At 49.6% G+C, this 24,301-nt stretch overlaps 1 protein-coding gene across 2 annotated transcripts in view; it reads right to left on the bottom strand.

Annotated features, from left to right (window-relative positions):
• Positions 1-24,301, bottom strand: part of PKD1L2 (polycystin 1 like 2) — a 108,162-nt gene that overhangs the window by 65,232 nt on the left and 18,629 nt on the right. For both annotated transcript variants that reach the window (XM_031658066.1, XM_031658068.1), the window contains exons 6-14: positions 22,623-22,852; positions 18,761-19,165; positions 15,381-15,458; positions 12,031-12,080; positions 9,890-10,007; positions 8,470-8,677; positions 4,387-4,507; positions 2,557-2,698; positions 728-904 (exon numbers count right to left, since the gene is read on the bottom strand). In XM_031658066.1, coding sequence (XP_031513926.1) covers positions 728-904; positions 2,557-2,698; positions 4,387-4,507; positions 8,470-8,677; positions 9,890-10,007; positions 12,031-12,080; positions 15,381-15,458; positions 18,761-19,165; positions 22,623-22,852 — 1,529 coding nt within the window. The remainder of the gene's footprint in view (positions 1-727; positions 905-2,556; positions 2,699-4,386; positions 4,508-8,469; positions 8,678-9,889; positions 10,008-12,030; positions 12,081-15,380; positions 15,459-18,760; positions 19,166-22,622; positions 22,853-24,301) is intronic.

Below are 24,301 nucleotides of genomic sequence, written 5' to 3'. Positions count from 1 at the left end.
CCCTCCAAGGACCAATCACTCCCCAAACGGAAGAATAAATGCAATGCGAGTGGCTCCCCCATCTCTCCTGCTAATGCCCTGTGGCTGTCCCTGGATGCGGGTGGTTAGGGTGACAGCAGGGAGACTGTGCAGGGTTTGATGCCTTGTGGATGGGGTCTTCCATGTTTGTCACCTGTATACCTTTGCAAAAACGTTCTTTCAGCTCAGCTCGTCCTGCAGTATCACCCATTCCCTGGGGCTGCCTGCAAAGCAGCATCAATGAAATTGTTGAAGATTCTGTTAACCAGACCCATCTCTGTCTTCTTGAATAGCTCCAGGTTTCTTGGAGTCTCAGCTACTCCGAGTGTGTGTGTGTGCATGCGTGTGTGTGTGTCTGTGTGTGTGGTGAGTGGGGCTTGGGGGATGGTGTCTTGGTGGCCGCCCTACAAGGTCATAGTTTTGAGTATCCTTGTTCATTTCACTCCATCAATGTCCCCCATGCGAGGACAATGGATTTGGGCTTCTAGTTGTGGAGGAGGTACTGATGAGACCTTCTTCTCATGTCTCGGTGGAATGATGGCTGGGTCAGTGTTTTGGGGCTAGGGGTTAAGCTTTAGGGAAGCCCTCATCCTGGCAACCTCTTTCACACACAGAACACATTCTTTGCAGCTCCCGTAGAGAACAGGCCCCTGTTCTGCAAGAAGATGAGCCCAGGAGCTGAGGGAAGAGCAGAGTCCTCAGCCGGTACCTGATTCCAGGCAGAAGCAGAACTCCAAGGGTCCCAGGGCTGTGGAGGCATTGCAGAAGATGGCGAAGCTCGTCAGAACAGTACCCTCCTCCGGGGCAACAGTGCAGGCAGGCACCTCGGCGGGAGGCAGAGCGCTGATCACGTAGGTGTCCTCCCCATAGGCGTGCCTGGTCAGTGCTGAGAGTGAGGACACATCATGCTCAGGCGGCCATATGGGGCCCACAAACTCCATCCTGCCGTTAGATCTCCCTGTGAGCTCGTTAACACAAAGATTCCTGGGCCCTACGTCAAACCCAGAACCTCAGATGTCTCTGGAGATTCTGGGGACGGCCCAGAAACGTACATATCTAACAACTCAACAATTAAACTCTGATGCAAGAGATCCCAGGGCCTCACTTTGAGAAACTGAGCAGAGATAGGGGAAGATCATCAGACAGACCTGAGCTTGAATTTTAGTTCTGCCATTTGCTAACCAAGTGATCTTGGACTTGAGGACTTGACCTTTTCTTTTCCAATTTTGTTTTCCTAATTTTTTTTCTTTTTAGCGAGAGGGTCTGGCTCTGTCGCCTAGGCTAGAGTCCAGCGATACAATCATAGCTTACTGTAGCCTTAAACTCCTAGGCTTAAGTGATTCTACTGCCTTAGCCTCTTGAGTCAGCTAGAGCCACAAGAGTGCACCATCATGGCTGGCTAACTTTCTAATTTTTGTAGAGACAGGGTCTCGCTCTGTTGCCAGGGCTGGTCTTGAACTCCTGGCCTCAAGGGATCCTCCCGCCTCAGCCTCCCAAAGTGCTGGGATTACAGGCATGAGCCACCAGACCCGGGCTGAGAACTTGACCTTTTCGAGAGTCAGTTCCTCATCTGTAGAGTGAGCTGATGATGACGGCTTCCCCACAGAGACCTCACGAGGTGGGCATATGCTGGGAAAATGCTCAAGATCACGGAGCCAGGAAAAACCAGAACCAGGATCCGGAAACAGGCTGAGCCCACCCCGAAGCCCACACTCTTCCCAGGCCCCCAGATCGCTGTAAAGAGCCACAAGTGGACCTGCAGTCACATCCCACATCACCTGGAGTAGCCACCTAGGTTTTCAGAGAGTGCATGCCTGGAAGAGCTGGGCGTAAAGAGAATTTTAACCCATAAAAACTCATGCTTTGGCCTAGACCCAATTCAGAAAGTTTGGGGTGGACCCAAAAGCATGCATTTTTAACTAATACTCTAGTTTCTCCTGATGTGCATGGTCTGTGGCCACTTCGGGAAATACGGAAGCGAAGCGATCCTAGAAAGAATCATCACCTCCATTGTTTGTGTGTTTGAGAATCTGTTTCCCACACTGGGCTTGTTTTAAACGAAAAGCCCTGAACAATCCCGGCAGGGCATGCAGGTTGCATGACCCCAGAATGACCTGCTTGTAACACTGGGGTTATCTCATTCATCCTGCAAAATAACCATTCTGAGGCAGGCATTTCGATTATCCCAGTTTACATGTGAGGAAACTGAGGCACAGAGAGGTGAAATCCTCTGCCTAGTTTCCCACGTAGAAAGCGGCAGTGGTGCGATTCACACCAGAGCCTGTGCTGTGGCCTCTGCGCTAAGCTGATGCCCTGGCTGGGTGTGGTGATTCACACCTGCCATCCTGGCACTTTAGGAGGCTGAGGCAGGAGGATCCTTTGACTCCAGGAGTTCAAGACCAGCCTGGGCAACATAGTGAGATCCCATCTCTCTATTTCCGTATTTAAAAGAGAAAAGAAAAATAAACTCATGCCCAATATCTGAGTGTTTCTGGGTTTATCTGGGTTCCCTGAGGAGATAAAAGGGAGGCTTCGCACCTGTGGCTCTGATTCGGATGACCTCTCCCCAGGACTGCAGAAAGGAGCTGTTCAGCAACAACGTGGAGGTGTTGCTTTGGAGGAGGGTTAAGGAACTTGACCAAAATCCTCTGAGTCTGCAGGCATCCGGGAGGGGCTCGGCCTGAAAGAGAGGATCGCCCAGGGCTCCTGACGCTATAGCCAGGCCACTGGACTGCAGCAGGACAGTGGCTTCTGGGTGCTAGACAGCCTTTCAGATCTATTACTGATGAATGGAGGACAGGCAGCCCTAGCTCCCCAAGAAGTCACCTGGAATATCCACTTTCCAGCCTCATTGGGGTGTTTGTCTCAGGTTGGGCTCCCCTGAGACATAGAGCCTCAGATGAGGATTTGTGTGCAGGTTATTTTTTTTTTTTTGAGACGGAGTCTCGCTCTGTCGCCCAGGCTGGAGTGCAGTGGCCGGATCTCAGCTCACTGCAAGCTCTGCCTCCCGGGTTTACGCCATTCTCCTGCCTCAGCCTCCCGAGTAGCTGGGACTACAGGCGCCCGCCACCTCGCCCGGCTAGTTTTTTGTATTTTTTTAGTAGAGACAGGGTTTCACCGGGTTAGCCAGGATGGTCTCGATCTCCTGACCTCGTGATCCGCCCGTCTCGGCCTCCCAAAGTGCTGGGATTACAGGCTTGAGCCACCGCGCCTGGCCTGTGTGCAGGTTATTTATTTATTTATTTTTGAGCCAGGCACAGTGGCTCACACCTGTAATCCCAGCACTTTGGGAGGCCGAAGTGGGAGGATTACCTGAGCTCAGGAGTTCGAGACCAGCCTGGCCAAACTCTGTCTCTACTAAACTCTGTAGTTTAATGAAACTGTGTCTTTACTAAAAATACAAAAATTAGCTGGGCATGGTGGTGTGTGCCTGTAATCCTAGCTACTTGTGAGGCTGAGGCAGGAGAATCGCTTGTACCCAGGAGGCAGAGGTTGCAGTGAGCCGAGATCGTGCCACTGTACTCCAGCCTGGGTGACAGAGTGAGACTCTATCTCAAAAAAAAAAAAAAAAAAGATAAAGAAAAAGAAAATATTTTTGAGACAGAGTCTTACTCTGCTGCCCAGGCTAGAGTGCAGCGGATGATCTCAGCTCGCTGCAACCTCTGCCTCCCAGGTTCAAGTGATTCTCCTGCCTCAGCCTCCCAAGTAGGTAGAATTACAGGCGCGCATCACCATACTCCGCTAATGTTTTTGTATTTTTAGTAGAGACAGGGTTTCACCATGTTGGCCAGGCCGGTCTCAAACCGCTGACCTCAGGTGATCTGCCTGGCTCGGCCTCCCAAAGTGCTGGGATTACAGGCATGAGCCACCATACGCAGCCTTGTGTGCAGGTTATTTATTGAAGGAGGGTTCCCAGGGAAAAGCAGTGGAGAGAGAGAAACAGCAGAGAACAAAACAAGGCAAAAAACAGTTACTGGAGGCGTCCAGCCTCAGCCTGGTCACATGGAGAGCCCTGAAGTGTAAGTTGCACCACTGAAATCACCCTACCTGGGGACACAGCCTCCATCCATCAATTGTTGACCAATGGCCATTCCACGAAAGCTGGAGTTAGGATTGTCCGTCTGGGAAGCGGGACTTTGCTGAGATGCCAAGAGCACTGCTGCAAAGTTTCTCCAGAGCTTTTCTCCCTTGTGCCCATTTGCCCTGCTGTCAGTTCTCTGATTTTCTCCCTAGCCCAATACCCTGAGTCCCACACCACACGCTCTGAATGGAGTTGACCCAACCGTGGCCCAGTAATGGCCATGCGACACGGGTGTGCTGAAAGCACAAGGGAGATTTCCATTCTGGAGTGATTGTCACTGTGCTCACCTGCTCTGCTGAGGTGTTGTCCAAATACCAGCTGAACATAGCCACTGGGGAGTCCTCCCCCATGGTGACCCTGAGCAGAATGTCTTCACTGGCATTAACTGGCCTGCAGTTCCTCTCACAGCTGAAAGGCAGACAGAGGACAGAGTGAGGAAGCTCCCCCAGGCATTGCTATCATCTGGATGTTTGTCCCCCGAAACCTCATGTTGAAATGTGATCCCCAATGTTGGAGGTGGGGCTTAATGGGAGGTGTTTGGGTCATGGGGGCAGATTCCTCATGAATGGATGAATGCCCTCCCTCGGGAGCGAGTTCTTGCTCTATTAGTCACCCCCAGAGCTGGTTGTTAAAAAGATGGCCAGGCGTGGTGGCTCATGCCTATAATCCCAGCACTTTGAGAGGCCAAGGCGGGCGGATCATCTGAGGTCAGGAGTTTGAGACCAGCCTGGCCAACATGGTGAAACCCCATCTCTACTAAAAATACAAAAATTAGCCGGGCACGGTGGTGAGCGCCTGTAGTCCCAGCTACTTGGGAGTCTGAGGCAGGAGAATCACTTGAACCAGGGAAGTGGAGGTTGCAGTGAGCCAAGATCACACCACTGCACTCCAACCTGGGTAACAGATTGACACTCCATCTCCAGGAAAAAAAAAAAAAAAGCCTGGCCCCTCCCTCCCTTCTCTGCACACACCAGGTCCCCTTCATCTTCCACGGCAAGTGGAAGCAGCCTGAGGCCCTCATCAGATACAGATGTCCGGTCTTGGATTTTCCAACCGTAAGAATCATGAGCCAAATGAACCTTTTTTCTTCTTTCTTTTCTTTTTCCTTTCTTTCTTTCTTTTCTTTTTTTTTTTTTTCTTTTTTCTTTTTTTCGGAGACAGAGTCTGGCTCTGTCACCCAGCCTGGAGTGCAGTGGCATGATCTTGGCTCACTGTAACCTCTGCCTCCCAGATTCAAGCGATTCTCCTGTCTCAGCCTCCCGAATAGCTGGGATCACAGGCATGCACCACCATACCCAGCTAATTTGTATTTTCAGTAGAGACAGCATTTTGCTCTGTTGGCCTGGCTGGTCTCAAACTCTTGGCCTCAAGTGATCCACCCGCCTCAACCTCCCAAAGTGCTGGGATTACAGGCATGAGCCACTGCGCCCGGCCAACCTTTTTTCTTTATAAATTACCTAGCCTCAGATATTCCTTTATAACAGTGCAAAATGGACTCAGACAGGTATTGTGACCACTGGCCGGGTTTTTTGTCCAGTTCTTCTCAAGTCCTTTGAGAGGGTAGGGAATGGCCCTTTTTCAAATTAAAGACGGAATAAAAGCCGTCTGTGCCCCAGCCAACGCCGGGACATAGCCTTGGTTGTGAAGATGGACTGAGTCATGGCCTGACTGAATTCCCATTTCATTCACTGCACAGCGTAATGATATGGAAGGTGAATGAGGCTGAGACAGGACCTGGGTTCTAATCCCGTCCTTATCGCTTATAAATGGTCACCTCGTGTGCATCTTAAACTCTTTTTTTTTTTTTTTTTTTTTTTGAGACCGGAGACTCTATCGCCCAGGCTGGAGTACAGTGGTGCAATCTCGGCTCACTGCAGCCTCTGCCCTGGTTCAAGCAATTCTCCTGCCTCAGACTCCCAAGTAGCTGGGTTGCAGGCTGTAAGCACCTTGGCTAATGTTTGTATTTTTTTAGTAGAGATGGGGTTTCACCATGTTGGCCAGGCTGGTCTCAAACTCCTGACCTCAGGTGATCCACTCTCCTTGGCCTCCCAAAGTGCTGGGATTACAGGTATGAGCCACCATGTCTGGCCAAATCACTTAAACTCTCTAAGCCTCAGTTTCCTCACCTGAAAAATGAGGGGATAGCCTAGATAATTTCTGTGATTCTTTTTAGTTCTGATAATAGTAAACTAATGCTGTGGTTTGACAGTGTGCCTGCCATGCACACGTTACTTCCATTGTCTCTAGCTTGTCCAATGCTCACAATAGCCCTATGAGTGACATATTAGCATCCCCACATCACAGATGAGCAAACCAGGTCCCGAAAGCTTATGTCATGTAACTCCTAAGTGGGCAGATAGAAACTGAACCATTGTGTCTGGATCCAAACTCTTGGTCTTCTCTATAAAGTCTCTATGAAGGCCAAAGCAACTCCATCTTGGATGCTAATCTGCAATGTTGACTACTGATTAATTCCAATTCCAGGAATCCCTCTAAGATTTCTATTCTCTCTACAGTTCTTTGTGTAAGAGCATGTACTTACTGTGAGTACTGCCCTTAAAGAGATTCACATAGTATTCTTGCCTTTCCCTACAATTGTCCTACACATTCCTTCCCTGTGGTATATAAGCCCTGGTTCTGGGGGGTCATGGTGCCGGCATTCACCATCTTGTCTTGCAGCCGCCCTGGACATCATGGTTTCTGTTCACAAGTCTCAATTAAATGTTCCTTTCTGAGAAACTAAACATGTCAGCTTCTTTCTTCGGCCTCTCTGCTTCCTCAGACTTTGGGGGAAGGTTTGCATAGACCTGCCCTCCACAGGACAGTTCCCCAGTTTCCCCTTTGGTCTGAACTTGACGATAGCTCTTGAATCTTCCTGCTTCTTTCCTCATGTCTGTCCTAGTCCAAGTGTGCGGGACATTCTCTATCTGCCTCTCTGTTCCAGTCTCCTCCCACTTGCGGCTCTGACCTGGGAGACTGAGCTTTCTAGACTTGGATGACTGCATCACCCAAGCTGCCACACCCTCCAGCTTCTGACTGGGTCCAGCCAATGGGAAGCATTGACAGAGGACTGGAGGGTAAGAGGAGAGAGTTTGGGGAATTTATTCATGGCTTTCCCTGCTCTTTTCCCCGATGGGCTGCAGGTGGGAGAGGCTGTGCTTCTCCAACTAAGGCCACATCTCCCGTTGGGAGGTCCCTCTCCCACAGTGACAGCTCCCAGGACTTCTAGTAATGCCATCCCGTTATCTTACCTCTGCATTCCTGGGGGTGATAATGGCTTTCCTTGGTTATATTCTTGCCTTGTTGCCCCTGGTTCATTCCCTTATCCCTGCCCTCACCTGCAAACGGTCCCTTCATCCAGCTGTCTTCCATTTATTCCTGGTTTGGCTGAGCCATCTGCTTCCTGCAGGGACTGGCTGATAGGCCAAGCAACCTTGACCTCCTACTTTGACTCCTGCAAGAGCCTGGGCAATCTCCCTGAGTCTTCCCTGGCCCTCTTCCAAGTCATTCTCCACCGAGCCGCCAGAGCATATTGAAGTAACATGCTTAGAACTCTTGGATGCTTGGCTGGGCACGGTGGCTCATTTCCTGTAATCCCAGCAATTTGGGAGGCCGAGGCAGGTGGATCACCTAAGGTCAGGAGTTCGAGACCAGCCTATCCAACATGGTGAAACCCCGCTTCTACAAAAAACATAAAAATTAGCTGGGCACGGTAGCACGCGTGCCTGTAATCCCAGCTACTCGGGGGTCTGAGGCAGGAGAAAGGCTTGAACCTGGGAGGCGGAGGCTGCAGTGAGCTGCAGTGGCGCCACTGCACTCCAGCCTGGGTGACAGAGCGAGACTCCATTTCAAAAAAATAAAAATAAAAATAAAAATAGAAATAAAGAACTCTCGGGTGATTTCTCTGTATCACTCTTAGGAAAAAGGGTAAAATCTTGATATGACCGGCAAGGCCCCACTTGAGCCCTGCCTACACTACCAGCTCCTTCCCACCCTTCTCTTCTCCATCCTCAGGACACCGGCCTCTTTCACTCCCTGTTGATTCTCTGCTCCCTCCCTTTGCCCGCTCTGTTCCTGCTCCAGCTGCCCGTTCCCTGCCCTGTGAGTTTCTCCTGAACATCTCTGCTGAGCTTCAGTTCCTGAGAGAAGCCTCTCTGATCCCCAGTCTGGGCAGTTTTCATAGACGTGCGCTGTCTCCCTTCTTCATTCACGCCAGCAGTGCTGATCACCAGGTGGTAGCTAACCCCCATGAGAACAGAGACCCCCACAGCCAGCCCTGCCCCAAGGCAGCCCCAGCCTTAGTGGGTCCTCGGTAAGTGTCGGCTGAATGAATGAATCAGGACCCTGGAGGAACTGCCCACGCGCCCCACCTGACTCGAGGCCTGAGTTCCCAGGGCGCAGATACGTAGAGGCACCGCTCTGCCCTGTTCTCCAGCTCCTGACCTCTCAGAACAGCCAGGCGCAGGGTGACAGCAGAGTCGGGCGGCGGCAGGCAGGATGCTGGAACCACCAGCTCCCTCTGGTCTGTGTGCAGCAGCTGCCTCTCAACACAGCCGCTCCACTGAGCCCAGCAACGCCCTGAGAGAAATGGACAGACCCACTGTTATCCATCAGGGGCCCTGAACGTGGCACAGACTGGTTTTGAAAGGGGTCATGAATAATAACATCAGCTCTAAATAAACATTTTAATTTTTTTAACGTCACTTTTTAAATTTATTTATTTATTTATTTATTTGAGATGGAGTTTCGCCCTTGTTGCCGAGACTGGAGTGCAATGGCACGATCTTGGCTCACTGCAACCTCTGCCTCCTGGGTTCAAATGATTCTCCTGCCTCAGCCTCCAGGGTAGCTAGGATTACAGGCATGCAACACCACACCTGGCTAATTTTTCTATTTTTAGTAGAGATGGGGTTTCACCAAGTTGACCAGGCTGGTCTTGAACTCCTGACCTCCAGTGATCTACCTGCCTCAGCCTCCCAAAGTGCTGGGATTACAGGCACGAGCAACTAGGCTCAGCCCCACCTGCTATTTCCATGGAATTTGCAAGGTCTGGCATGTACAAGTTACACAAAATGTCGGCCATAGGAAAAGCTGGTGTGAAGACTAAGAAAAAGAACAGCAAAGTCTGACCACTGCTCACCACTTTTTTTTTTTTTTTTTTTTTTTTCTTTTTGAGGCAGTCTGTCTGCCGCCCAGGCTGGAGTGCAGTGGCCAGATCTCAGCTCAGCTCACTGCCAGGCTCCGCCCTCCGGGTTCAACCATTCTCCTGCCTCAGCCTCCCGGTAGCTGGGACTGGCCCGCCATCTCGCCCGGCTAGTTTTTGTGTATTTTTTTAGTAGGGAAGGGTTCACCGTGTTAGCCAGGATGGTCTTGATCTCCTGACCTCGTGATCCACCCGTCTCGGCCTCCCAAAGTGCTGGGATTACAGGCTTGAGCCACCGCGCCCGGCCATGCTCACCACTTCTTAATGAAACAGGACAATTCAAGAACTCTATCGTCGGCAGTGCGCGGTGGCTTATGTCTGTAATTCCAGCACTTTGGGAGGCCAAGGCAGGTGGATCGCCTGAGGTCAGGAGTTCGAGATCAGCCTGGCCAACATAGTGAAACCCTATCTCACTAAAAATACAAAAAATTAGCTACAGGTGTGGTAGTGGGCACCTATAATCCCAGCTACTCAGGAGGCTGAGGCAGGAGAATGGCTTGAACCCAGGGTGAGGTTGCAGTGAGCGAGATAGTGCCACTCCAGGCGGGCTGTAGTATGTCTTAAAAAAGAACTCTATCATCACCTACCACATGACCATTGGAAGCGTAATTCCTTGTCATTGTCCGGCCAGTCCAGGGTCACTGTCGTGAAAGGATCCACGTATGGACCAGGTTGGATAGACACCTCCATATCGCCTTTATCTTTCTGTAAAAAAAGCAGCCAGCTGGTGAGACTCCCACTACAGTTAGCTTAGGCTCACTGTGGGGTGCTGTTGGCATCCCCCTTTCACCCCAGAGCAGTCTGCACCAAAAGCAGCCTCAGTGTAAGGGGTGGAGTGGAGACAGACCCTGGCCAATCCCCCTGGCTTCCTTCCCCTCATGGGGCATGGAATCGGTTGCTCAGGATCCCTGGCTAAGTAATGTGATTCTGAGTGCCAGGCTCCCAGAAACACAGGGGTGTTCTGGAGTAGGATTCCTAGTGGAACTTGTTAAACAGCTCGGGCTGTAGAGCTTCTTGCTCAAGCCCTGAAGTCCTGACCTGAAATAACATGGGGCTACAGTAGAACTCAACCCCCAGTGGCCTCCCATGGCCTGAGAATAAAATCCAAACTTCTTGCCTTGGCACCTAAGGCTCCGCGTGATCTGGCCTCTGTGTCTGTAATCTCCTACATCCCTCTCCTCCACCAGGCTCCAGCCATGCTGGCTTCAGGCCATCGCCTGCCTCTGAGATCTGCCCGACTCCGAAAGCTCTTGTTCTGCTTTCCAGCATGGCTGGCTGGCTGATCTTCACGTGTCCACTTACATGTCACCTCTGGAGAGGCCGTGTCTGACCACATCAGCCAGACCACCCTGTCCATTGCTATCGCTGCACCCTATTGGTTCTTATTCGATACTTATCACAATTCCTAATTCTATGATAATTTGTTTGTTGGAGTTTTTTGTTGTTGTTGTTGTTTTTTTTTTAACTTTGAGACAGGGTCTTACTCTATTACCCAGGCTGGAGTGCAGTGGCACAGCCATGGCTCACTGCAGCCTCAACCTCTCAGGCCCAAACTATCCTCCCACCTCAGCCTCCCAAGTAGCTGGGACCACAGGCATGCACCTTAATGACTGGCTAATTTTTAATTTTTTTTTTTTTTTTTTTTTTTTGAGAGATGAGGGTCTCACTTTGTTGTTCGAACTCCTGGGCTCAAGTGATCCTCCCACCTGGGCCTCCCAAAGTGCTGGGATTACAGGCATGAGTCACCGTACCTGGCCAATATATTCAGTAGTATTACTCAGTAAGCTTCATGAAGGCGGGGACTATATGTGCTTATTCACTATTGCATTTCCAGCCCCTAATACCTAGCCTTGAACGCTGTAGATGCACAATACATCTTCATTATAGAATAAATGCATGCCTGAACAACGTCAACAGCAAGGAGTTGAACTCAGTCTTTGTTATAAAAACTAAAGAGCTTGGGCCAGTTTTCTTTTTTGTCCTGCTTTCTAATATAAGCATTAAAAGTGATAAATTTCCCTCTGAGCACTGCTTTAGCTGCATTCCACAAATTTGCATAGGTTGTGCTGTCATTATCATGTAGTTAGATATACTTTCTAATTTCCCTTGTGATTTCTTCTTGAGCTATTGATTTTTTAACAAGTGTGCTGTTTAATTGCCAAGATATCTAACAGATATCTACATATCCTAGATAGCTTATTATCGATTTACAACCTAACTCTGTTGTGATTAGACAACTTGCTTTGTTTGAATTCAGTCATTTTAGGCCTCTTTTCACATGGAAGACGCCTCAGGGATTCCTAGTGCTCTGGCCATTGGTACCAACACACCAAAACTCAAAACTAAAACAGAGTGCTTGGACATCTTTTCCTTGTGAGGTTAAACTTTTTTTTTTCTTTTTTTTCTTTTGTTTTCTGAGACTGAGTCTCGCTGTGTTGCCCAGGCTGGAGTGCAGTGGTGTGATCTCGGCTCACTGCAAGCTCCTCCTCCCGGGTTCACGCCATTCTCCTGCCTCAGCTTCCTGACTAGCTGGGACTACAGGCTCCCGCCACAACGCCCGGCTAATTTTTTGTATTTTTAGTAGAGATGGGGTTTCACCTTGTTAGCCAGGATGGTCTCGATCTCCTGACCTCCTAATCTGCCCACCTCGGCCTCCCAAAGTGCTGGGATTACAGGTGTGAGCCACCACGCCTGGCCAGGTTAAATGTTATTTGAAGACAATACTCACATTCTTTCCTTCAGCATTCATCCCAGATGGTTCTTGGAGACTGGAAGGAGCTGTGAACACAGTGGGAAGGGGTATCAAGCTTTGGTTGGAAACCTTATAAAAGGTTGCCAAAAGATAGAGTCAGAGAGTCATGTGGAAAATGCCACCAGGAGCATCAGCCTGTCTTTGAAAATGGTTTAAGGAAACATAGCAAATGTTCAGGTCATAGGGAAATGGATTAAAAGTGAGCCATCATGTCCACCGCTGGACTGAAGACACCTCTTTGGTAGTTGAGAAAGAGGCAGCTGCCAGGGCAGAAAAAAACACAAGATTTAGAGTCAGACAGATGCAGTTATGCACTGCTAATGTGTTGTTGTTGTTTTTGTTGTTGTTTTCAAGACAGAGTCTCGCTCTCTCTCTCAGGCTGGAGTGCAGTGGCATGATCTTGGCTCACTGCAACCTCTGTCTCCCAGGTTCAAGCCATTCTCCTGCCTCAGCCTCCCGAGTAGCTGGGATTACAGGTGCCCGCCACCACACCCAGCTAATTTTTTGTATTTTTGGTAAAGACAGCATTTCACCTTGTTGGCCAAGCTGGGCTTAAACTCCTGACCTCAGGTGATCCGCTCATCTCGACCTCCCAAAGTGCTGGGATTAGAGGCATGAGCCACTGCGCCCAGCCTGCACTGCTAATGTTTAACTACCAGTAAAGGAGGTGGGAGTGAGGAGCCCTGATTTGTAGCGTTTGTCAATTTCCATGGTATAAATATTCCCACCAAGCTATAAACCTGATGCTACTGAATATGGAGTGAGGAGAGATGGGCACGCTCACCTCTGGCAAGTGGGTGGAGTCGGCACCACACACTATGCTGCTGTCAGATTCTCTTACTGGCCTCCTATTGGCTATATGAACTGGGCAGGTGAGTCATCCTCTCTGAGTCTTGGTTTCCTCATTTGTAAAAATGCCTGGAAGCCATCCCTTTTTCTCAGGGCTCCGGGAAGACTGAATGTGGTGCTGTTTATAGAATTACTTTGTAAACTCTACATCTAGAAAGAATGCTAGTGTGTCAAGTTTAAACAATGGAAAAAGGTACAATCAATTGATGTCTCTGAAAAAATATATATTTTTGAGATGGAGTCTAGCTCTGTTGCCCAGGCATGATCTTGGTACACTGCAACCTGCTTGAACCTCCTGGGTTCAAGCGATTCTCCTGCCTCAGCCTGCTGAGTGGCTGGGATTATAGGTGTGCACCACCATACCCAGCTAATTTTTGTATTTTTAGTAGAGACAGGGTTTCACCGTGTTGGCCAGGTTGATCTTGAACCTCTGACCTCCAGTGATCCACCCGCTTCGACCTCCCAAAAGTGTTGGGATTACAGGCGTGAGCCACTGTGCTCTGCCTACTGAAAATATTGAAATATTAATGATTAATGTCTAATTAAAGTGTAGTGATTAAGATAGGAACACAGTTATTTTGTGTGATTCACTAAGGCCCTGGATATATTAAGGTCTTAGTAGCACTGATCTTTAAAAAATTCTCTCCCAGTGAATTCTCATTCACACAACTATAATTCCACAGGCATGTAAAACTATACAAATCAAGGCTAAGATGCCAGACAAAGGGGACTTTCTTAACCTTAAGAAGGAAGGCAGTCCAATCACCCCGAATGAAAAAATTAGGAGAAATATTTGCTGCCTTTGATCCTGCCATGAATCAGCCGTGTGACTTCTGCAAAGTCAATTAAACTTTCTGGGCCTCAAATCCCATATCTGGCTGTCAAATTTCTAGGCATCTATGCCCCGCTCCCTTGGTAGCAGCATCTTGGGCGATATTTTCCCTAAGAACCATCCCTCCCCAACTCTCAGGCCTTGGTTTGGGTGAAGCTGACCCTACACTGTACTCCAGTGTGGGCATGAGACCGTGACCTGCCAAACTGACTGCCACTTCCCCTGGTCTCAGCAGCTGGTCCAGGAGAAACCATGAACTGAGCTTCAGCCAGCAAGAGGCAGCCTCAGCACTTCTACTAGAAATCTCCATCAAGAGGTGCTCTTTCTCCTCTGGGGTTAAGGATCAAAGCCTGGGGCCATCTTACTACTGCCAGAAAGAGAGAATCTAAAAGAAGCCATCGTAGAACCAGAGGGGGAGAGAGGCAGGTTTCTGAAGACATTGTCTGAGCAACGCATCCAGCTGTGTTTAAGAACAGGTCCGCTCCCTGGGCTTTTCATTTTCATTTTCTTTTTTCTTTTCGGAGGGGACACCATCTCACATTGTCACCCAGGCTGGAGTGCAGTGGCATGATCTTGGCTCACTGCAACCTCTGCCTCCTAGGCTCAAACGATTCTCCTTGCCTCAGCCTCCCCAGTAGCTGGGACTACAGGTGTGTGCCACCACACCCAGCTAATTTTCATATTTTTAGTAGAGACAGGTTTTCGTCACATTGGCCAGGCTGGTCTCGAACTTCTGATCTCAAATGATCCACCACCTCGGCCTCCCAAAGTGCTGGGATTGTAGGCATGAGCCACGGTGACCAGCCAGCTTTTCATTTTCTGAGCTGATAAAATTTCCTTTTGACTCAAGCCAGTCTGAGCTTCTTTTCTGTCCCTTGCTACTTGAACTGTCCTAGCAAACACATTCAAGTGATCTCTACCTCTGTGATGGCTACTGTCAGCTAGTTCCCCAACAGTCATTACCCCAGCCTTCCTCCTGGCAGCCAGAATCCACCTTCTCCCACAGAACCTGAAAACGCTGGGTATCTGCTTTTCCAGTGCACTTTATAGCTGCAGACATGACCCTACTTTGGTCATGGTATCTGAGGTGATGACTGTGTAGAGTGGGAAAGATTTTTCCCCTAATAAAAAGAGGTACACACGAGGACACCCCTTCTCCCACTGCTGGATAATGCTGGGTTGACACGCAATATCTGGAACTGCAGCAGTCACTTTGATTCCCTGAGCAGCAAGCCTAAGGCAGCCCCAAAGCTCTAAGGAAGGCAGAGGAGAAAGATAGACTGAGCCTGGTTTCTTGCTGGCATCGCTGAGCCACCGAACCAACCCTGGAAGTGCTTACCTCCAACTTCTTATGTGAGATGAGAAAGCCCTGAATCTGAAGCTACTTAGGTTGGACTTTCTGTTACTTGCAGCTTAAAGCATCATAATGAATGCAAACTCCCGTTTTAGAATTCTGTATCAGTGGTTAAATGTTTTACTGTAAACATCATTGCCTCCTTAGAATAACTGGAGGATTCTAACCATCTGTAGAACAAGATACATATTCAGAGCCGTGTTTGGAAAGGCCCCTCACTAGAGCCTAAGCAGTTGCAATGCCCTGGACTCCTGGTAAAAGGTTTTATGCCCCCTTGCAGAAACACCTTGCCTGTGATAGTGATGTTCCCGATTTCCAAACTCAGGTTGGAGAAGGCATTCTTCACCAGCATGGTAACCAGAAAGGTACCTGCAATACAAAGGACCCAGAGTCACAGCCATTGTCATGAATTTGACCAAGAAAACTCTCCCAGCTTGCTTCCCTAGTCCACTGATGCCTCTAATGAAATATTTCACCTCTGAGCATTTAACGAATTCCTGCTGTATGTCAGGCACGGTGCAAGCCTCTGGGGACACAGAGATGAAGGAGCTTGGTTCTTGTCCTCAGGGGCCTTATGATGTGTAGACACATAGGACAGTGAACGCCAAACCATGGGAGGAATCGGCATGGGGCACTGTGGGCAGTGGGTGGGGCCGCTTCAACCTCAGGAGAGAAAGAAATGGTTCACAGGATGGAGCCAGGGCTGGAGCTAAATTCCAAAGGAGAAGTAGGTTTTCAATAGATAAGACTGGGGATTCCCAAGAGGGAGAGACATAGCAGTATTGTGAGAAGGGTGGAGAGAGTGGAGAAGGAATATTTTATTTTATTTTATTTTTGAGACAGGATCTTACTCTGTCATCCAGACTAGAGTGCAGTGGCACGATCTCAGCTCACCACAACCTCCACCTACCTCCCAGGCTCAAGTAATTCTCCCGCCTCAGCCTCCCAAGTAGCTGGGATTACAGGCTCATGCCACCACGCATGGGGTGGAAGGCGTCAGGAGGAAGGGGCTGCATTTCTGCATCTGGGAAAGAACTGCATCTGGCTGGGAGTCAGCTAAGAAATGGGTCAGAATGTTCTGTGGACCAGATGTGTGCCTTGGGGAGAGGGGTGCTGACGAGGGCAGGGAGAATGAGGAGAGTCCAACAGAGAGGGGAGGTGGCCAAGGAGAAGCAGCCAGGGCATGTGGCCAGCTAACGGGGAGGCATCCCCCACCACCCGAGGAGCAAAGGCCTATAAGGCCCAGCTGGGGGCCCCAAGAACCCAGAGAAGCTCCTACAAGAAAAAGGCAGCTTCAAACATTTGCTCAACCTCAAGAACCAGGCCGGCACCAAGTGCAAATGTCCCTGCCCTGTCCTGTTCCCCTTCCATCCTTCCACCCACCGCCAGCCCTGGAGTCGTCCAAATCTGTTGGCCTCAGGGGCAGGAGAAGTCTGTTCATCATCTAACAGAGAGCGAAAGTCACAAGGCATGCGGAGATTTTATCAGACCGAGATCAACTTCCCCTGTGAAGCGACCTTTACAGCCGTGACTTTCAGGGGAGGAGTAATTTTTATAGGTGACAAAGCAAAATCTGCATCTGGCTTATAACCCATGCATGGTGTGATTTTCCAGCTGCAGCTGCCTCCGGATTTTCCCTCTTCCAAGCTGGACCCTTGGTATCTGGCAAAGCCCCGGTGGTTTTCTTCTCAAAGCTATCGTCCCTTCTGCTATCTGGTTTGTGGAGTTGCTTGCAGAGGGCGTTGTAACCCCACACCTGCACAGTGTCACCTGTTTTCTAGCGCACCTCTGAGATCCAGGGGGACCTGCGGGCAGGTCCTGGATGGGCTGGAGACTCTGCCATTCTCATCACATTTCTGCCTGCTGATCTCATCAGGGCCCTCAAGGATTCTCTGTTCCTTACAGATTAAATGCAAATGGGTGCTGTGGCCACCTCCCCTGGCTGGTGCCAGCCAGTCTGTCCTCCCATCAGCATCATTGCAAATACTTCTGAGATAGACCAGAGATGGGACTTGGACCCCTGCCCTGCCTCATCGAGGACTCTACTTCAAGCTGGTTGGGGAGAGTGGCCCACGGCAGGCACAGACCCCAGTCAGATCATCCAGAGGTTGCACCGTAAATCTTGCTCAAGGTACCTTGCCCACTGATTGCAGACCTTGAGGAAACGAAAATAAACAGCTCCCACCTTAAATCTTACTCAAGGGAGTTAACCCTATAGCCTGCATGCACCAAAGACTAGAAAAATGACCAATCTTTACCCTTTGCTTCCTTATAATACTAAAAATCATGCCCAGGGCAGAGCTTTAACATGCTAATGAGATATACCACACATCAAGAAGCATGTGACCAGACTGCACAGGCGCTGAACATTCCCCACCTCCACATGCTTAAATGTCACCCTTTTCCCACCCCACCTCCTTTAAGAATGCCAGGCGCGGTGGCTCACGCTTGTAATCCCAGCACTTTGGGAAGTTGAGGCAGGCAGATCATGTGAGGTCAGGAGTTCAAGACCAGCCTGGCCAACTTGGTCAAACCCCATATCCACTAAAACTAAAATAATTAGTCAGGCATGGTAGTACATGCCTGTAGTCTCAGCTACTAGGGAGGCTGAGGCAGGAGAATCTCTTGAACCTGGGAGGTGAAGGTTGCAGTGAGCTGAGATCAAGCCACTGCACTCCAGCCTGGGTGACAGAGAGAGACTCCATTTCAAAAAAAAAAGACAGGCTGGGCGCAAGGGCTCACGCCTGTAATCCCAGCACTTTGGGAGGCCAAGGCGGGTGGATCACCTGAGGTTGGGAGCTCGAGACCAGCCTGGCGAAAATGATGAAACCCCTCTCTACTAAAAATACAAAAAAAATTATCTGGGCATGGTGGTGCACGTCTGTAATCCCAGCTGCTTGGGAGGCTGAGGCATGAGAATTGCTTGAACCCAGGAGGCGGAAGTTGCAGCGAGTCAAGATTGCGCCACTGACTACACTCCAGCCTGGGAGACAGAGCAAGACGCCGTCTCCAAAAAAAAAAAAAAAGAACGCCTTCCGGACTCTCTGCAGAGTCAACCCCTGAACCTCCACTCCAGTGCTGCCTCCTTTATGTTTGAACACAGCCTCGTCCGTGAGCGTTTCAGTACATCAGAGCCTAAGACCCTGCGGTCGGCAACACTTCCTCTCTCCATCCCCGTCTCTGCCATTCTGGTTTTTACCTCTTTCCCCCAGGGCATCACCTGCAGTTCCCCAAACCACACTCTGCTCTAGAGATGTTTGAGGAAATCTGAATATGCCTGGTCTCTTACAGGGGCCCTAAATGGGGGTGATTTTTCCCCCGAGGGGACATTTGGCAATGTCTGACATTTTTATCATCATGACTTGGGGTGCTGGTGCTACTAGCATCTAGTGAACAAAAGCCAGGGATGCTGCCAAAACTCCTTCAGTACCAGCCCCCAACTGTAACAAGGAATGATCCAGCCCCAAATGTCAGAAGTGCCAAAGTTGAGAACCGATAACTCGATAATGGCAGATTACACCTGGCTGTTCCTTATCTTGTGACCCAGGCAGGGTGCTGTGAACCACATCTATGTCCAGGACACACTGGAAAACTGGCTGGCAGGACCCTGGGCACCAAATCAGAAGGGGAAGAGGAGGGGCATCAGAAGGCGAGCCACTAACCCCATGTACCTTCAACTGGAATAGCCAAGCGGTAAATCCCAAATGGCTCTCCAAAGCTCACTTGCTCGTGGGAGAAGGTTGCATTGAGTCCTGCCACCTCAAAGGTCAGCTCTTCTGGGGTGCCCTGAGCCACTGAGATGTTGATCAATAGATCCTGTCCAAGTTCCAAATGCTCAGAAGCCCAGGAGGCCTGCAGCCCTGACAGCAGCTCCACCAAGTGGACAGTGATGTTCCCGGAGAGTGCGGAGGAGATGGTGCTGCTGGTGGCTTGGATCTCCAGGCGGTGCCTCCCAGGGCCCATCAGTTTCTGGGTTTCTGTGTCCAGGGTCAGATTGTATGGTAGCGAGCCCCTTTGGGTGGTGGACTTGGCCAGGGTTGTGTCACCCGAAAGCACAGTGTAAGTCACTCCTGTTCCTAGGTGGGGTAAGAAAAATTTAAGAATGTTGGTAACAACCATGTGGTTGATAATACTATGGCAGCTCAGACTCAGTCTCTGAAGCCTGATTCTGATATAGACATGGATACAGACACAGATACAAAGCAATATGTAAGGATGTGCCCCTTTCTTCAAATATTAATGGTGATTATCCCTAAGTATTAGGTTAATAACTGATTTTGTCTTTTTTTTTTTTTTTTTTAGACAGAGTCTGGCACCGTTGCCTGGGCTGAAGTGCAGTGGCGCCATCTTGGCTTACTGCAACCTCTGCCTCCTGGGTTCAAGCGATTCTCCTGCCTCAGCTTCTCGAGTAGCTAGGATTACAGGCACCTGCCACCACGCTCAGCTAATTTTTTGCATTTTTAGTAGAGATGGGATTTCACCATGTTGCCAGGATGGTCTCAAACTCCTGACCTCGTGATTTGCCCACCTCAGACTCCCAAAGTGCCAGGATTACAGGCGTGAGTCACCATGCCCGGCCATGATTTTGTCATTTGGGGGTCCTCTCTGTTCATCTGCATATTCTAACTTATTTATACTACGCGTGTCTTACCTGAGAACCTAAATATTTGTAATTAAAAAATTACCACATTTAGTTGCCAGAGATGTCCTGGTGGGGGGAGGAGGAGGACTAAAAGGGAGCATCTCTTAAGAGTGGGGGCTAATTTTTACACATAAGAATTAGCTTTGGGTCTTGTTTTAAGCAGGAGCAAGCGAAGCCATTCCTTCAACCTACACTGGTAACTTTCCGGAACTCTGCACACCAACATGAGAACTCAGCCCATTCACGGCAAGATGGGGGCTCCCTTGCAGTTTGCAGATGGTTGTTCTACTGGATGCTAAATATTGTGGTTGACTCTTAAAATCTGACTTAAATCAACAAATGAGGATTCTTTCCAGTGAAAACCAAGCTAGCATAGTTCTTGCCTGGATGATGATGATGATGATGACTACGACGTAAGCCCTATGAGAATGGGAACCCTGACTTTCATATTTACTGCTGCCTCCCCCACACCCGGCAGAGTAGGCACTCAATTATATTAGTAGGATGAGTAAATAAATGAAAGATTATTTTGTTTCCTCAGGTGCACATATGAGCCCTCTTCATCCAATAAGCACACAAGAACTGAAGGGGTTTCCTGAGCGCTGTGTTAAAGCCCCATTTTGGCTTCCATAGCTATTGCTATGAGAGGGCTCCAGGTGGGATGTGAGGTCAAACCGAGCCACGTGCTCACTGCACTAGCTCTGTGCTGCCCTGTTTACATCAACAGGCCTCTATTCTGATCTCAAATTGGGCCTGGGCTTCAGGAAAAACGCTGCCCTGGGTGAGGATGAGTCTTAGCCAGGAGGGTCTCTATTGATAGAAGGGGTGATAATTTAAAATATTTAACAACCAGCACTGCATCGGCACCAACCAATTAGAATGGATGCTCTGATAAATCAGAATAGACACTGCAACCAACAAATAGATGCCATGACCAATCAGAATAGACACTGTGACCAATCAGAATGGACACCCTGACCAATCAAAATAGACATGACAACCAATCAGAGCAGTCCCTGTGACCAATCAGAAAACACAGGTCGAGCGCCGTGGCTCATGCCTGTAATCCCAGCACTTTGGGAGGCCAAGGCAGGTGGATCATGAGGTCAGGAGTTCCAGACCAGCCTGGCCAATATGGTGAAACGCTGTCTCTACTAAAATACAAAAATTAGCTGGGTGTGGTGGTGGGTGCCTGTAATCCCAGCTACTAGGGAGACTGAGGCAGAAGAATTGCTTGAATCTGGGAGGCGGAGGTTGCATTGAGCTAAGATCATGCCACTGCACTCCAGCCTGGGACACAGCAAGACTCCATCTCAAAACAAAAACCAAACAAACAAAACAAAAACCAAACAACAACAACAACAACAACCACTGTGGCCAGGCGCAGTGGCTCACGCCTGCAATCCCAACATTTTGGGAGGCAGATGCGGGTAACTTAACTGAGGTCAGGAGTTCGAGACCAGCCTGGCCAATATGGCAAAATCCCATCTCTACTAAAATACAAAAAAAATACACAGACACACAAAAATAACCAGGCATGGTGGCACACACCTGTAGTCCCAGATACCCAGGAGGCTGAGTCACTTGAACTTGGGTGGTGGAAGTTGCAGTGAGCCGAGATCGCACCACTGTACTCCAGCCTGGATGACAGAGCACGACTCCATCTCAAAAAAAAAAATAGACACTGTGACCAATCAGAATGGACATGACAATCAATTAGAGCAGTCTCTGTGACCAATCAAAAAACACACTGTGACCAGTCAGAATGGACCCCAGTCATAACAGCTGGCATGGCTATACCAGTGGGGCAGCTGAATACTGGCCTTGGCCAGGGGCAACTTGATTGTGTGCCAAGCTAGTCGATGCTGGCTACACTGAGATGGGCTCAGGCCCAGTTGGTAGCAGTCCCAGTGCCACCTCATCCTAATCAAATTCCCAACAGGAAGTGACTTTGAAGTTCGGTTCTACAGGGATGCAAAAAAGGGCCTTTGGAAGGCTGGGAGCGCTCACTAGCTTACTAGCCTTCCGACTCTGGGCAAATGTTTTAATCTTTCTGTGTCTTCATTTCTTCATCTGTAAAATGAAGATAATACTAGTATGTAATGAGTAGGCAAGTTTATGCAAAGCACTGAGAACAGTGCCTGGCACACACTAGGTGCTAAATAAATGAATAAATGATACTTTAAAAATGAACTCGGCCAGGCATAGTGGTTCACACCTATAATCCCAGCACCTTGGGAGGCCAAGGCAGGTGGATCATCTGAGGTCAGGAGTTTGAGATCAGCCTGACCAACGTGGTGAAACCCCATCTCTAGCAAATACAAAAAATTAGCCAGGTGTGGTGGCGCATGCTTGTAATCCCAGCTACTTGGGAGGCTGACGCAGGGGAATCACTTGAACCCAGGAGGTGGAGGTTGCAGTGAGCTGAGATTGCGCCATTGCACTCCACCTGGGCAATAAGAGCAAAACTCCTAAAAAAAAAGAGCTCAGTAGGTGATCCTTGTTACTCTTTAATTTTTTTTAAACAGGGTCTCACTCTGATGTCCTGGCTGGCGTGCAGTGGCATGATCTCAGCTCACTGCAGCCTCGACCTCCCGGATTCAAGCCGTCCTCCCACCTGAGCCACCCAAGTAGCTGGGACTACTTGGTGCGACCAAACCTGACTAATTTTTGTACTTTTTATAGAAATGGGATCTCACCCTGTTGCCCAGGCTGGTTCTGAACTTCTGGGCTCAAGCAGTTCGCCCGCCTCAGCCTCCCAAAGTGTTGGAATTACAGGCTTGAGCCACTGCACCTGGCCCACTACTTATTAAGGCCTGAGAGTTGGACAGATTTGGAGGAAATCAGTGATTTTATCACTTGCCTTGATGTGCCCAGTTCTGCAGACTCACCTCCATCAAGCTCCACCTGAATCCACAGAGGATCCCCAAAGACAGCCTGGCAGAGGGGGGCGGCTCCGGACTGGGACAGGCCGGAGCATGCAGTCACACTGAGCCTCTCCATCTTGTCTCGCACGGTCACTTGCCTCTGGGCTGTCACATGCCACTCACTGGTTGTGCATTCAGCAAACACGGTGAATTCCCCAGGAGATGTGAACTGGTGGGTCACATTGCTGGACACACTGCCGGCCACAGTCAGGGACGTGACCAGCGTTTGGGGAGACACAAAGACACGCATTTACACATGCACTGACAGGGTTTGGATCTGTGCTCCTGCCCAAATCTCACGTTGAATTGTAATCCCCAGTGTTGGAGGTGGGGCCTGGTGGAAGGTGATTGGCTCATAGGGGCATTTTCTCATGAATGGCTTGGCACCATCCCCCTGGTGCTGCTCTCTTGGTAGTGAGTGGGTTCTCACAAGATCTGGTTGTTTAAAAGTGCATGGCTGGCCGGGCGTGGTGGCTCATGCCTGTAATCCCAGCACTTCAGGAGGCTGAGGAGGGTAGATCGCTTGAGGTCAGCAGTTTCAGACCAGCCTGGCCAACATGGCGAAACCCCATCTCTACTAAAAACACAAGGCGTGGTGGTGCACACCTGTAATCCCAGGTACTAGGGAGGCTGAGGCAGGAGGATTGCTTGAACCCAGAAGGTGGAGGTTGCAGTGAGCTGAGATCGCACCACTGCATTCCAGCCTGGGCGACAGAGTAAGACCCTGTCTCAAAAAGAAAAAAAAAAAAATCCAGTGAGTTCTAGAGTAATGGTAACAACTTAGACCTGTAGTTCCTGACCTGAAAACCCTCCTATTATCCTCTGTAGTGGGTGCTGTCGGGAATCCTCCAGATTCCACCCTTCAAGCCTGAGGCATGCATCCCCCAGTACACCTGTGAGCTGTGGCTGAGGGCTCACAGCTGAATCCATGTACAGGAGTCCCTTTTAGCCAAAGGGAGCTGCCTCGCTCAAGCCTACCTCCCATCCCACGGACATCCTGCACCCAACGAGTACTCAATGCCGATTATAATGGTCTGGCTCTCTGTCCTCAATTGGAAACAACTCTGAGGACCATGCCAGCTCAGAGGTTTCTGCAGGATCGGCAAAGCCTCTGTGGCCCCTGCATCCCAGTTCAACTCTCCTCTTGCCCATCTTACTACTCCCTTCCCATGCTCCACATCAGAGTCTATTTCCTGGTTCCTGTGAGACAAAGTAGCAAACTCAAGGAGACACCTGTGCTCATTTCTGTTTGCCAGCATCATCACAGGAAGCTCCTGACTGCAGCGACAGGCAGCCCTCCAGAACACTTTGAGGACAAAACAGAATAGAGTGCTCTGCTTCCACATCTCCAGCCTGAGTTACTATATCCCTAAAAAGATAAATGACTGGTCCTTTTCTTACATATAAGGTATTATCTGGCTGGGCGGAGTGGCTCACGCCTGTAATCCCAGCACTTTGGGAGCCTGAGGTGGGAGGATCACGAGGTCAGGAGATCGAGACCATCCTGGCTAACACGGTGAAACCCCGTCTCTACTAAACATCCAAAATAAAATAAAGTAAAAATTAGCCGAGCATGGTGGCAGGTGCCTGTAGTCCCAGCTACTCGGGAGGCTGTGGCAGGAGAATGGCGTGAACCTCGGAGG

The sequence above is a fragment of the Papio anubis genome, chromosome 18, assembly GCF_008728515.1.
Source record: "Papio anubis isolate 15944 chromosome 18, Panubis1.0, whole genome shotgun sequence".
Classification (NCBI taxonomy): Eukaryota; Metazoa; Chordata; class Mammalia; order Primates; family Cercopithecidae; genus Papio; species Papio anubis.
This window is presented reverse-complemented; position numbering and strand designations above follow the sequence as displayed.